Here is a 14300-nt window from a genome sequence, read left to right on the forward strand (position 1 = left end):
GGAGGGGGAGGGGAAATCACATGTGACCTTGGAAAAGGTCTTCCACTCTGGACCTGTTGGGTCAGTGGCAGGAAGGTGCTCTGGATGTTTGCCGGTAAGAGGAGATTAAGGAACAGGAGGAAGCATGGAGGCAGCCCAGTGCCTGCACACAGGTAACTGCAGCCTCCCCTTACTCCAGTCAGTGACCTTGATCATGGCGGGCGGGCGGGCGGGCGGGGGGGGGGGGGGGGGGGGGGTGGGGCTTCTACCTTGATTTACTAGAATAAGGGAATTAAGACGATTACTTTACACAGCTACTAAAGATGAAGGACTGTTGAAGGAACTTGGGCTGGTTAGTCTAGAGGACACAGGGTTTAGAAAACCAGCTAACTGGGCGCTGACACCTTTTAAATCCAGGGCTTCCTGGGGATCAAGAGAGGCCCAACCCCTTTTCATCTGATAAGGTTTCTGTTATATTAAAGGGGGGAAAATGTTGAGGTTTCCAGTATATTAATGAGAAAAGTTTATTTTTCAAAGGAAAAATATTTAGTGTTATAAATACACTAAATCGGGGTTATAAATACTAGTGTTGGAGTTAACAAATGTTACAACACAAAACTAAAGCTAATACAATTGCGCCAGTCCTAGGGCAACTACTAGATTGATGTATTTCTGGAAGATCTTAACTCGCAGAGCACTGCAGGCAGGCACCGGAAACGGGACACAAACGTTTTTCAGTCCTGTTGGGGCACCTACAGGTCAGCTTTTTGAGCTTGAGGGCGCATCTGCAAGGAATTGGGTCTCTCACCCCCTCCCCCCTCACACGACAGGCCCATTGGAAGGGGGTTCAGACGTTCTACCAGCCTCGGAGTCAGAATGCGCCCGTGGAGCGGACACTTGGAGAAAGCAGGTTTCTCCTCTGCAGGGCATTCTCCTCCCCCCACTCGCCTCCCCCGCAACCGCACCCCCCCCTTACCACCCCCTCAATCCCAGAACCTAGCCCCACCCTGAGATGTTGGGGCAGGGTGGGAAGCTGTTACTTGGTTGGCCTATGGGCAGGACGTTTATGTAGCTGGAGCAACCATTTTAAACTTTTGTGGGTTCTGATAAAAATCTGGAAAAAAAAAGAAAAAAAAAAGAAAAGAAAAACAACAACCCTAGAATCTTCTCCCCAGAAGATTTCTCTCTCCCCACGCACGCACCCACCAAACCACCCACGCAGCAGGATTTTCCCGCCAAGGAGCCCGGAGAGGTCCACCCCCCGGGGTGAAACCCCCAGCGAGCGGGTACTGGGTACCAAGACCCACCTGGCCCCTGGGAGGCCGGCTCCCCTCACTCCCAAGGCCGCAGCGGCCCTGCTGGAGCTGGGCGGGGCTTGGGGACCGTGTGGCCCGGGGCCCGCCCCACCTGCGGACGCCGGGGGCGTCGTGGCCAGCCCCCTCTCCATCCCGCGGCCACCGCCCGGGCCACCGCTTCGGGGCTCCAACACTAGGCAACGCGCTGCTGCAGACCGCTGCGCAGCTGCTCCCGGAGCCCGGACTCGCGGACGCGTCGCCACTACCGCGGCTCGCTTTGCCACCGCTGTTCCCCGGCCGCCGCCGTGGCCATGAAGATGCACTTCTGTATCCCGGTGTCCCAGCAGCGGCTGGACCCGCTGGGAGGCCGCTACGTGGTACGCGGGGGGGTCAGGGTCCGACTCGGCTGGGGGAAGGTCGGTGACCTGGCGGGGCGGGGGGCTCACCTGCTCGCTCAGCTAACCCGGGACGGTCTGTGTCTCTGTTGCAGCTGTATTCGGTGTACCTGGACGGGTACCTCTTCTGCCGGGTGCGCTACAGCCAATTGCGTCGTTGGAACGAACAGGTGAGCAGGTTCGAGGCAGCTGAGTGCTCCCCAAGACACGGGACTTCTTGAGGACTCCAAGTTCCTAGTTTGTAACTTGGTATCGCTTGGCATACCTCTCCGTGTATATACGCTGCCGCTCCTAACCATCTACAGCTGGGAGGTGAGGGAATCAGGCTCAGGTCCTTCTCCTGAGCCCTTTCCAGCTCAATGATCCCCAGCGGCCCCACCTGGCAGGGTGCTGGGAGATGGTGGGCCCCATTCCAGTACCAGCTGTTTCCCCAGGACACTGTCCCCATTCAAATGAGCATACTCAGCCTAGACCAAGGTGCCTTAGGAACCTTGTACATAGGTATTTAATCACCTTTCTCCCAGAGTTTCTTAGGCTTCTTTAAAAAGCTGTGTCCATTTTGTTTTCAAAAATTATATTTAGGGCGCCTGGGTGGCTCAGTGGTTTAAGCCGCTGCCTTCAGCTCAGGTCATGATCTCAGGGTCCTGGGATCGAGTCCCACGTCGGGCTCTCTGCACTGAAGGGAGCCTGCTTCCCTCTCACTCTCTCTGCCTGCCTCTCTGCCTACTTGTGATCTCTCTCTGTCAAAATTAATAAATAAAAAATAAAAAAAAATAAAAATAAATTATATTTATAGGCTTCAAGTACTGGCAGGCTGGAAACGCGGGAAACAGATGAATTATCAGGACAGGAGGCCATTTCCCACTATAGTTTCTCACTCAGATGTGCTGGTGGCATTTTGTTTGGGAGGCAGCCTGATTTATTAACCTGCTCTAATGGGTTTTATTGTCCTAATAAGGAAGTGTTATAAGTCTTCAAAATGGGTTAGAGGATTAAAAGAAAGCTTGGAAATAAACGTCACCCTCCCTCTACCTCCATGCATAGTGTTTTCTTTTGAATCAATTCTTTTTTTTTAGACTATCTACCCTGATTTTAAAGAGAAAATACCTAAAATTAGAAAGGGGAGCCTGGATACCTCAGTGGGAAGAGCCATGTGACTCTTGATCTCGGGGTCCCGAGGTTGAGCCTCAGGTTGGGTGCAGAGATCACTTCAATAAATAAAACTCAAAACAAAACTGAGAAACAGACTTGCCCAGGCTCTTAACATTTTTGGGAGAATCCTTCCAGGAAATCTGGGTTCTAGTGAGTCGATACACCTTCTGTTGAAGGGCAGCTGCCGGCTTCATTTTTTCACTATTGCAAACACTGATAAACCTTCTTGCTCATATCAGAGGGCATTGGAAAAGCCATTTTCAAGATGTGATTACATTTCTTTGGAGTCAACCAAAAACAGGTGTAATGCACTTTTGTGTGGTCCTCTCTGAATTGCTAACACCTGCTGCAGTTGCCCAGCAGGTTCTCAGGAATGACGGTGGTCTGATTCAGGAATGACGGTGGTCTGATTCGATAAGGAAGGGCATAGATTCAGACTTCGGCAAGATGAGAAGCTACTTGTGACCAAAACGTGTCTGGGGATTTGAGAGGACTTGCTGAGGTCAGCAGATGGAGATCTTAGAGCAAGAGGAAGTATGGCTGTGTTACATATTTGGAGGAGAAGTTTGAGGCATCATTTCCCCCACTAATCTGTCTTCCCTAATGTGAGGTGCGGTTGGGGAGGTTGCCATTCACAGCATGTAAAGCATGCCACAGCAATCGGGAACAGAGGGGTGTGGAATTGACCACTTCCTGGCTGGTCACCTTACCTCCTCTCTGACCTTCAGTTTTTTTCATCAAAAACAAAAAGCAAAAAGGTAGCTATGGGTGTCCACTTTACAGGGTACTTGTAAAGAGTATGGGCCAGTTTCTGCCAGAACCTGGGACATGGTACATGCTCAGTAAATAGTTAATGATTGAGAGGCTTGAAGAAGTCCTGAATCTGGCCCTCCTTAACCAGCAGACTCAGAAAAATGCTTGTTTTCAGAAAAATTAAGACCTATCGAATCTTAGCAGGTTCAGAAGCAGAGACATAAAGTGAGTAAACTTTTACTCTAGATCTTCTATTTTGGAAACCATTAACAACAAACTGTTATTCACCTTTTTTTTTTTTTTAAGATTTTATTTATTTGTCAGAGAGAGAGAGAGCACACAGCACGGGGGGCGGCAGGCAGAGGGGAAGCAGGCAAGGAGCCTGATGCCGGGCTCGATCCCAGGATCCCGGGATCATGACCTGAGTGGAAGGTACATAGTTAACCAACTGAGTCACCCAGGCATCCCCCCTTTTTTTTTTAAGATTTATTTATTTGAGGGAGAAAGGGGTGCCCGTGGTGGGAGGGACAGAGGGAGAGAATCTCAAGCAGACTGCCCATTGAGCATGGGGGGCTCAGTCTCAGGACCCATAAGATCATGACCAGAGGCAAAACCAGGAGTCGGACACTTAACTGACTGAGCCACCCAGGTGCCCCATTTCAGTGGACTCTTAAATATTGAATTGCCATAGCCTGGTGCTCAATATGGGGTATAGAGTAGATATTAATACTTCATATTAAGGGGCACCTGGGTGGCTCAGTCAGTTAAGCACCTGCCTTCGGCTCGGGTCATGATCTCAGGGTCCTGGGATCGAGCCCCATATTGGGCTCCCTACCCAGGAGAGAGTCTGCTTCTCCTCTCTCTCTCTCTCTGTCTCAAATAAATAAATAAATAAAAATAAAAATTATTATTTAAAAAATACTTCATATTTGTCTCAAATTTTTCAAAATCAAAAGTAGAGATTTCTTTACACAGTTTCCAACTATTTTACATCTTGTACTTACCATTTTTCTCCTTTCAGTAGGAACAACTTCATTTTAAAGAAACTATTTAGAACTTAGGTGGTTATTTGCATTATTAACTTAAAACCACAACAAGCAGTTACTGTGTGTTAAGGTTGGTGCCGAGAGCTTTACATGTAATATCATGTTTAATTTCTATACTAGTTCTATGAGCGAGGATTATAATTAGCCTCATTTAATAGAGGAAAAACTCTGAGGCACACTTGCCCCAAATCAAACTGCTAGTAAGTATTGGAGTCAAGATTTGATCTCCAGAAACTGCTCTGGCCCCTTGTATTTTGTGGTTTCTTACTGAAGTCAACAAAATAAATTGTATGTAAAACAATTGGGTCCTAAAGTAACAAGCTTTTACTCTCTTTTGGGATAACATAAAATTTCCCAATTTTAGGTGTTCAGTGTGGTGAATTTTGGTAAGCGTATACACTACTACACCATAATCAGGATAAAGAAAATTTTGCCCTCTAAAAGTTCCCTTGTCCCTTTTGCCCTAGATCCTCTCCCTCCACTTTTTTTTTTTAAGATTTTATTTATTCATTTGACAGAGATACAAGTAGGCAGAGAGGCAGGCAGAGAGAGAGAGGGAAGCAGGCTCCCTGCTGAGCAGAGAGCCCAACGTGGGGCTCGATCCCAGGAACCTGGGATCATGACCTGAGCCAAAGGTAGAGGCTTTAACCCACTGAGCCACCCAGGCGCCCTCTCCCTCCACTTCTGACCCCAGGCAACCAAGCTCTACTTTCTGTCTGAGTTCCGGGCCCAGGATTTTATCGGACTGTCCAGCCAGCCTCTGTGGGGTCCACGGTAAGCTCATCAGCATGACTCCCATCTTGTATGTAGTCTGAGTAAGGTTATCGAATTCAGCAAATTAAAACACAGGCTCCCCAGTTCAATGTGAATTTCAGATAAACAACCAAGAAGTTTTTAGGTAATTAGTTCTGTGCAGTATCTGGGACATACTTAACCGGGCATCCTGTGTTTTGTCTGGCAACCCTGAGTCTGAGAAAATCTAGGGGACTCCTCTCAGGCACTTCTCAGCTAGATCTCACTCTTCTGTTCCACTGAAGATTTGCAAATGGCTCAGAATTCTTAATCTGACTTACTGCAAGACACTTTTTTTTTTTTTTTAAGGAAAGAGGGGGGATTAATTGGAGGCAGAATTAACTCATTAAGTTTACATCATGTCAGGTTTTTTTTTAAAGATTTTATTTATTTATTTGACAGAGAGATGACAAGTAGGCAGAGAGGCAGGCAGAGAGAGAGGAGGAAGCAGGCTCCCCGCTGAGCAGAGAGCCCAATGCGGGGCTCAATTCCAGGACCCTGAGATCATGACCTGAGCCGAAGGCAGAGGCTTTAACCCACTGAGCTACCCAGGCGCACCAACACTTTTTTTTTTAAAGATTTATTTATTTGACAGATAGAGATTACAAGTAGGCAGAGAGGCAGGCAGAGAGAGAGAGAGGAGGAAGCAGGCTCCCTGCTAAGCAGAGAGCCCGATGCGGGGCTCTATCCCAGGACCCTGGGATCATGACCTGAGCTGAAGGCAGAGGCTTTAACCCACTGAGCCACCCAGGCGCCCCTGTAAGACACTTTTAAAGAGAAAACAATAAAAGGCCCCATCCATGTGTGCATTGGAGTACATTTCCTAGGAAGTTCTGTATCCTGATAGAACAAATACATCATCTTAGAGAATTAACTGATTTATTTAAGAAATATTTACTCAGTTCCTATTAGATGGCATGCACTGTAGTATATTACATGCAGATGGAACTTCAGCACTTGTGATTTTTTTTTTTGAGATCTTATTTTGTGTGTGTGAGAGAGAGAGCACAAGTGGGGGGAGCAGGAGAGGGAGAAGCAGGCTCCCCACTGAGCCACCCAGGTGCCCCATTTCAGTAGACTCTTAAATACTGAATTGTCACAGCCTGATGCCCAATGTGAGGTATAGAGTAGATATTAATACTTCATATTTGGGAACGCCTGGGAGGCTCAGGTCATGATCTCAGGGTCCCGGGATCAAGCCCCACATTGGGCTCCCTGCCGAGCAGAGAGACTGCTTCTCCTCTCTCTCTCTGATTCTCCTCCCCACTCTCTCAGTCTCAAAAAAGTAAAAATAAAAATAATTACTAAAAAATACTTCATATTTTTCTCAAATTTTTCAAGATCCAAAAGTAGAGATTTCTTTATGTAGTTTCCAACTATCTTACATCTTGTACTTAACATTTTTCCTCTTTCAGTAGAAACAACTTCATTTTAAAGAAACTATTTAGAACTTAGGTGGCTATTTGCATCTCAAGCCTCATCTCCTCTGGGAAGTCCTCCTTGATTGCATGAGATGCCTTTCTCTGATTCCTGGGTCACTTCATGTTTAGACCTTGTCACATTCCTCCTTTTGTGTATATATTTGCCTTCCCCTGGTTATTTAGTTACAAAAGACAAACATTTACATGAAGGAATGAATGAAGGCTGTAGGCATGGTATACCCAGCATGGACTCCTTCTTTAGTAGATGCTCAACAGAGATTTGGTGAAGGAGAAGAAGGAACATGAGGGAGAGAAGGGAAAAGTAATGAAAATCTGCCACTCCTTAGTTTATAGGACCTTGGATCTCCTCGAGCTTCAGGTTACTGTGGTTATAGTGTAGCTTTGATATGAAGGCGGAAGGATGACATGTTGATGGTGGTGATGATTGTCTACCCCACAGGACTATTTTGAGGACCAAATGGAAGAATACACAAGCTCCAGGCTAATGTTCTTTGGTGCCAGATGCCACAGTCTGGATTGCTTTGTGCTGTGGTCCTTTATCTGGTGACTCTGGGGTTTTGATTCAAAGGGGCCCTGGAGAGGTGGGATGGATAAGTCAGCATTAGAAAGGACACTATTTGTGTCCTTGTAATTCCACTTGTCCCAGGTCACCACTGTGGGGTAAGCATGGGGGCTGGGAGTGCATAAGGCAGGGAAAGAGATGCTATTTTCCATTGGCCAGTAAAGTCCTCTTCATGTTAAAAAGCAGAATTGTCTGATGGAGAAATGCAGGAGATTGTGCTGGGATTAAAAATGTATATTATCTAAACATGGCCTTTCAAAAACAAGCATAAACTCCAAACAAACAATACATCACATAATAAACAAAAGAGGTGTGCTTTCCTTTGGAGAACTTTGAAGAATCTTTAAAAAGAGTCTTTGGGCTAAACTCAAATACCAGGTAATTTTTAGCATGTTGTTGGTTTTAATGGCTAAACTGTGTGCTGAGACCAGTAGAAAAGGTCATATTTTGCTGGAGTTGAAGAACTTGGGAAGCCAATGATTGATGTTTGGCAGAGGTAACTACTCAGTTTATTATATGTTTATCTTCCGCCTTAAATCAGTATTAGAGAAGGGAGGGGAAAGATTCCTTGGGAAGTGAGCTCAGGTTGTAAAACCGGCTGGGAGAGTTTGGGCTGTATTGGGTATTTGAACCTTAAGCCATGGTGACTTTTCCCCTAGCTCTTGGACTTATGGTAGGGGCTTCCCCAAGATGCTTTCCTGCCCATGGAAAACGCAAATGGCTCTGGTGGCTCAAGGCTGCTGTGATTCACACCAATTTGGGAACATCTTCAACATTTATGAATGCATGCCTAGGAAGACAGTTGCCTTCTAAAGATCGCTTAATCCATGGATCACGAAATAGTCACATGCAGAGAAGACCATTTTCTGCTCCTATTTCATTGAGTTAGCAGAGATGGGATACCTAAATCCCAGGTTGTTTGAGCAGCCTTGCCTGGTTTGATGCTCCAACTGGGGTGTCTTTGGACAGTGTTTAACATAACACAAAAATTGCCTTGAATTAAAAAAAAACTGTTGCTGTAATATTTTATGCTAACAGATTTAAGGGAGGAGAGGATGCAAACTTCAATGGCTATAGGGGTTGGGCAGGTAATTGAAATGAGAGGCAGGTAACAGGGGAGAGGCAATGGTGGAAACTAGGCCTCCTCAAAAGGGGATGATTACCTGAGGAATGTGAACCCAGTGATTCCAGAACCTCTGATTTTTCAAGAAGCCAGAGCATCAGGGTTTTGTTTTATTTTCAATAAACTTTATTTTGGTGGATCAGCTTTAGATTTACAGAATAATTGCAAAGACAGTACAAAGAGTTCCCATTTATTCCCGCACCGAGTTTGCCCTGTTGTTTTCCATTAGTAGGGAATGTTTGTTACAGTTAATGAACCAATATTAACACGCTATGATGACCATAGACCACTGTTCAGTTCTATGTCTTTAGTGTTAACCTGATGTCCTATGGCTGCCCCAGAATCCCATCTAGGACCCCACATTACATTTAGTTGTCCGCCTACTCTCCTCTTGACTGTGTCAATTTCACAGACTTTCGTTGTTTTTAATGACCTTTTTGAGGGGCGCTCATCAGTTATTTTGTGAACTATCCCTCTGTTAGGATCTGAGGTCTTTCACATGATCAGGCTGGGGTTATGGAAAACCACAGAGGTCCAGTCGTCCTAATCACATCACAGAAGAGCATCTGCATTGACGTGACTTACCACGTTGATGCCTTGATCACCTGACGGAGGCTGTGTTTGTCAGGTTTGACCATGGTGAAGTTGCTCTTCTTCCTCCCTTTCCCAAAGTGTACCCTATGGGAGGCAGTCACTCTGGGAAGTCCGCACTGTGGGGATGAATGCTCCGTGTCCTTGTGGAATGAGGATCGATAGAAATTATTCAGGATTCTTCACAGATTTTTCTCTTCTCTCCTACGTATTTATTCAATAGTTGATAGCTGCATAGACTTCTGGATATTTACTTTAGACTTTGGGTTATACTTCGATACTGCTTTATTTTGTTATGTTAGCTGTTCCAGCTTCAATGGGAGCTCCTTCAAGTTTGTTCCTGGAACTCTTTCTCATGGGCCCACTGTTGATTTTGTTGTTGTTGTTTTTTTGAGCACTTTCTTGTTTTCTGGTGCTACAAGATGCCCCAGACGCCTCTTCTATCTCTTGCTTTGGTCTTAAAAATCAACTATTTTCTTCAGGAACCCTGGTTGCTTTAGTTGGGGAATGGTTAAGAGAAACCAAGATCTCAGACTAGGTATGTTCATTGCTACTATCGTATTATTGCTTTGAGGCCCTCTCAGCTGACAGCGCAAGGAAATATGTGTATACATGTAGCTATAACTATCTTTATATGTAACCATCTGTGTCTATGTTAAGCTAAACATGAGTTCTCATCAAGATCTCAATATAATCCATTGCCACGTGGATCATTCCAGCCTACTCCCCTTGCTTATGTGAAAACTCTCACTTCAGTAATGAAAAACCTGATTCCCATCACTTGCCATCCATTCAGTTAATGTATCTCACCTATAGGCAGGCATTTACTAACTTTTCTAGCTCTCAGACCACTGCTGTCCAATAGAACTTTCTGTGCTCATGGACATGCTCTGTGTTTGCTTTGTCCCATTCAGTAACAGCTTACCACAAATACTGTTGATTATTTGAAATGTGGCTAGTACAACCGAGGAACTGAATTTAAAAATTTTATTTCATTTTAATTTATTTAAGTGTCAGTAGTGGCTACTTAACAGGTGGCTAGTGGACATCCTGTTGAATGGCATAGCTCTTGGCCATTGCAAAGATATTGGCTTTTCCTTGAGTGAGATAGGAAGCCATGAAGGATTTTGAGAAGCAATGGATTGATCTAGCTTACCTTTTTAGAAAGTTACCTTAGATGCTGTGTTAAGAATAAACTGAAGGGGGTCAAGGGCAGAAGCAGAAAGTTCTGTTGTGAAGCTGTTGGAGCAATGAGGCAAAGAGACGACAGTGGTTTGGACCAGGATGATGACAGTGGGGGTGGAGAGAATTGGTACGTTGTTGTGGTTTTTATTTTATTTTATTTTATTTATTTGAAAGAGAGGGAGAGACAGAGAGCATGAAGAGGGGCAGGAGGCAGAGGGAGAAGGAGAAGCAGACCCCCTACTGAGCAGGGGACCCTCCCACCCCAAGGGGCTCCATTCTTGGACGCTGAGATCATGACCTGAGCCAAAGGCAGACGCTTAACTGACTGAGCCACCCAGGGGTCCTGAGAGCGGGTAAGATTATTGATGTATTTTAAAGCTAAGGCCTATGCAAGGTAAATATTCACCAGATACACACTGTGTTTGTGACAAAGGCCATGGAATTAAAATTCCTTCCTGTTTGTTTCTCTTTTTTTTTTTAAGATTTTATTTATTTATTTGACAGAGAGAGATCACAAGTAGATAGAGAGGCAGGCAGAGAGAGAGAGAGAAGCAGGCTCTGCTCAGCAGAGAGCCTGATGCGGGACTCGATCCCAGGACCCTGAGATCATGACCTGAGCCGAAGGCAGCGGCTTAACCCACTGAGCCACCCAGGCGCCCCTGTTTGTTTCTCTTAAATCTGTTCTCATTTCCTTTAAGCCACTGACTATGACAATATTAAGAGTTTTAGTCCTTCTCCCGAGGCACCATGGTAAACCCTGACTTCTGATTAGCTTCCTTTCTCATATTTTATTTTATTTTTCATTTATTTTTAAGATTTACTTATTTCAGAGTGGAGGGACAGAGAGAGAGAGAGAATTTCCAGCAGCTTGAGTACCCAACATGTGGCTCCATCTCCAACCCTGAGATCATGACCTAAGTCAAAGTCAAGAGTCAGAGGATTAACCCATCTGGCCACCCAGGCGCCTCTTCTTTCTCTTACTTTAAAGAGAATGATGTCGTGCCTTATCTTCAAGCTGCTACTGTAAGTGTAGGGTTGAAATGAAGGAAGATGCACTTTTGATCATCTAAATTTAAAACATATTTTTGAGGGGCGCCTGGGTGGCTCAGTGGATTAAGCCGCTGCCTTCGGCTCAGGTCATGATCTCAGGGTCCTGAGATCGAGCCCCGCGTCGGGCTCTCTGCTCCACAGGGAGCCTGCTTCCTCCTCTCTCTCTGCCTGCCTCTCTGGCTACTTGTGATCTCTCTCTGTCAAATAAATAAAAAAATAAAATCTTTAAAAAAAAAAAAAAAAACATATTTTTGACATATCCTCTATTAGCTTGCATAAAAATAACTGCCACCTTGGTCTTATATCAATATTTGGGTGGGTGGAAGGCTGGGGAAGGGCCTCACTGGGTTTCTACAGGGATCATATGTCAGCCTTATAGGAATTTTACAAGCCAGCACTGTCCTATAGAAATATAATGTGAGCCATATATATAATTTAAAATTTTCTGGTAACCCAATTAAAACGTATGAAAAGAAACAGGTAAAATTAATTTTAATTAGTGGATCTAAAATATTACCCTTTCAACATATAATCAATATAAGGAGTTATTAGTGAAACATTTTACTTTTTTTCTTCTCTGTACTAAGTTTGGCAGTCTAGAGTATATTTCATACCGATGGCATATCTCAAGTCGGACTAGCCATATTCCCAGGGTTCATTAGCTTTAGCTAGGGGATACCTTATCAGATAGCATGCTGTAAACGTCTGTGATGTTCAGGCTTGGTGGCGGTGGGATGGGGAATTAAATCCCTAACTATGCTCATTGGTATCACAGATACTATTGGAGAATGAGTTAAAGAAACATTGATGATATGAGTGGTGGGCACTCTTGCAAAAACAAATGAAAAGTTAAAAGGTATCCCAAGTCTACCAAACTCAGACTCGAGAAGTCATTCTGTAGTATGTCTAATAGTATCCCCAGAAACCTATCTTGAAATAAACTTCTTAAGAAAACCAAAGCATCCCCTTTTCCTCCTTGTGGCCACCAGGAAGTGTTAGTTTTAAATTAAGTACTAGAATGAGACTTGCCCAAAAAGGGGAGGCTTTGGTGTCTCATCAACCTTGAATTGGGGGTTCTCTGCATTAACTGTGTGTTTTCTGGATTTCAGCTGAGGCGGGTCTTTGGAAATTGCCTGCCACCCTTTCCACCACAGTACTATCTTGCAATGACCACATCCATGGCTGATGAGAGGAGGGACCAGTTGGAACAATATTTGCAGAATGGTAGGTATTTGGATTTTATTTTTACAGATTTATTGAGATACAGATCAGAGACTATAAAATTCACACATTTAAAGTGTGCAGTTCGGGGCCACCTGGGTGGCTCAGTGGGTTAAGCTTCTGCCTTCAGCACAGGTCATGATCTCAGGGTCCTGGGATCAAGCCCCGCATCAGACTCTCTGCTCAGCAGAGAGCCTGCTTCCCTCTCTCTCTCTCACTGCCTGCCTCTCTGCCTACTTGTGATCTTTGTCTGTCAAATAAATAAAATCTTTACAAAAAAAATAAAGTGTGCAGTTTGGGGTACCTGGGTGGCTCAGTTGGTTAAGTATCTGCCTTTGGCTCAGGTCATGATCTAGGTCCTGGGATTGAGCCCCATGTCCAGCTCCCCGCTCAGTCAGGGACCCTGCTTTTGCCTCTTCCCCTGCATGCTTCTCTCACTTGCTCTCTCTCTCATATAAATAAATTAAATCTTTTTTTTTTTTAAAGTGTGCAATTCACATGGTTTTTAGCATATTTACAGAATTGTGCAACCATCCACCATAATCTGAGATCATTTTTGTAACCCCAAAAGGAAATCTTACACCTATTATCAGTCACTCCTTATTCCTCTCCCCCACATGCCTCTATCACCATCTATATTAATTTCTGTCTTACTAGATTTGCTTGTTCTGAACATTTTATATAAATGAAACATACAAAATATGGCCTTTGTATTTGGTTTTAAAAATATTCTGCTTTCACATTTGCTTTCGGATGCTGTACATTAGCATTGATTATAGAAGTCAAAGACCTACTACCTGAATCAAGACTGAAATGGAGGGATGAGATGAACTGTCTTCCTGAAAGCTGTCAGGAAATATCAGAGATCCATTTCCATCTCCATCCTCACCAGCGAGCCTCCCAGGCCTGCTCTGACCCTGGTGAGGCTTGAAGTACCCTGGTCTTGCCCCTTGCTTGCGTTCTGCAAATGTCGTGCACAGCAAAACTGCGGTTGGCAAAATCAAGCATGCTCAGAAAGGGGGTTTGGGAGAAATAGCAAAATTGGCATTCAAGTATTTAAAGATTTTGAAAAGGTATTTGAAATAGTATGTACACAAATATTTTAAAACTTGAACTGTCTCAAGAGTATACAATGACAGGTACATTCCCTTCCAGGCCAGTACCACCCCCCCCCCCCCCACCCCTAGGCCTCTAGAAGTAAACACGAAGGCTTATATATTCCTTGGAAACAATTTCTGTGTCTACTGGTGTGTATGCACATCCCTGTTTGTTAAACACAAACTGGAATGTACTCTGTATGCTTTTTGGTACCTGCTTCTTTTTTTTTTTTTTTTTTTTTTGGTACCTGATTCTTTAAAACTTTATTCTGAAAGAATTTCTGACTAGTCCTCACCCAGATTTCCCAAATGCAAACATTTTATATTTGCTTTATCATCCTCTCAATTTTGTGGTATGTGTATATTATATGTATATAACTTTTTGAGAGGCCTGGGTTACAGACACAAGCCACTTTCCCCTTAAATACTTCTGTGTGTATTCCCTAAGATCAAGGACATTCTCATTGACAACCTAGGTATAGTTATTAAAAGCAGGCAATTAACACTGATAAAATAATGTTATCTAATCTAGAGACTTTTGTCAAACTATACCAACTAAGGCACTGCTACCCTTCATACACAAGAAAAAACGTTTTTTCTTTGTGTATGAAGAATCT

The 14300-nt window shown here is 44.3% G+C and overlaps 1 protein-coding gene across 2 annotated transcripts in view; it reads left to right on the forward strand.

Moving 5' to 3' along the window:
- The first annotated feature begins 1485 nt into the window (after positions 1–1485).
- Positions 1486–14300, forward strand: part of SNX31 (sorting nexin 31) — a 59284-nt gene continuing 46469 nt past the window's right edge. For both annotated transcript variants that reach the window (XM_046020341.1, XM_046020351.1), the window contains exons 1-3: positions 1486–1651; positions 1765–1839; positions 12475–12589. In XM_046020341.1, coding sequence (XP_045876297.1) covers positions 1586–1651; positions 1765–1839; positions 12475–12589 — 256 coding nt within the window. In that variant the 5' untranslated portion in view covers positions 1486–1585. The remainder of the gene's footprint in view (positions 1652–1764; positions 1840–12474; positions 12590–14300) is intronic.

The sequence above is a fragment of the Meles meles genome, chromosome 1 (assembly GCF_922984935.1).
Source record: "Meles meles chromosome 1, mMelMel3.1 paternal haplotype, whole genome shotgun sequence".
Taxonomy (NCBI): Eukaryota; Metazoa; Chordata; class Mammalia; order Carnivora; family Mustelidae; genus Meles; species Meles meles.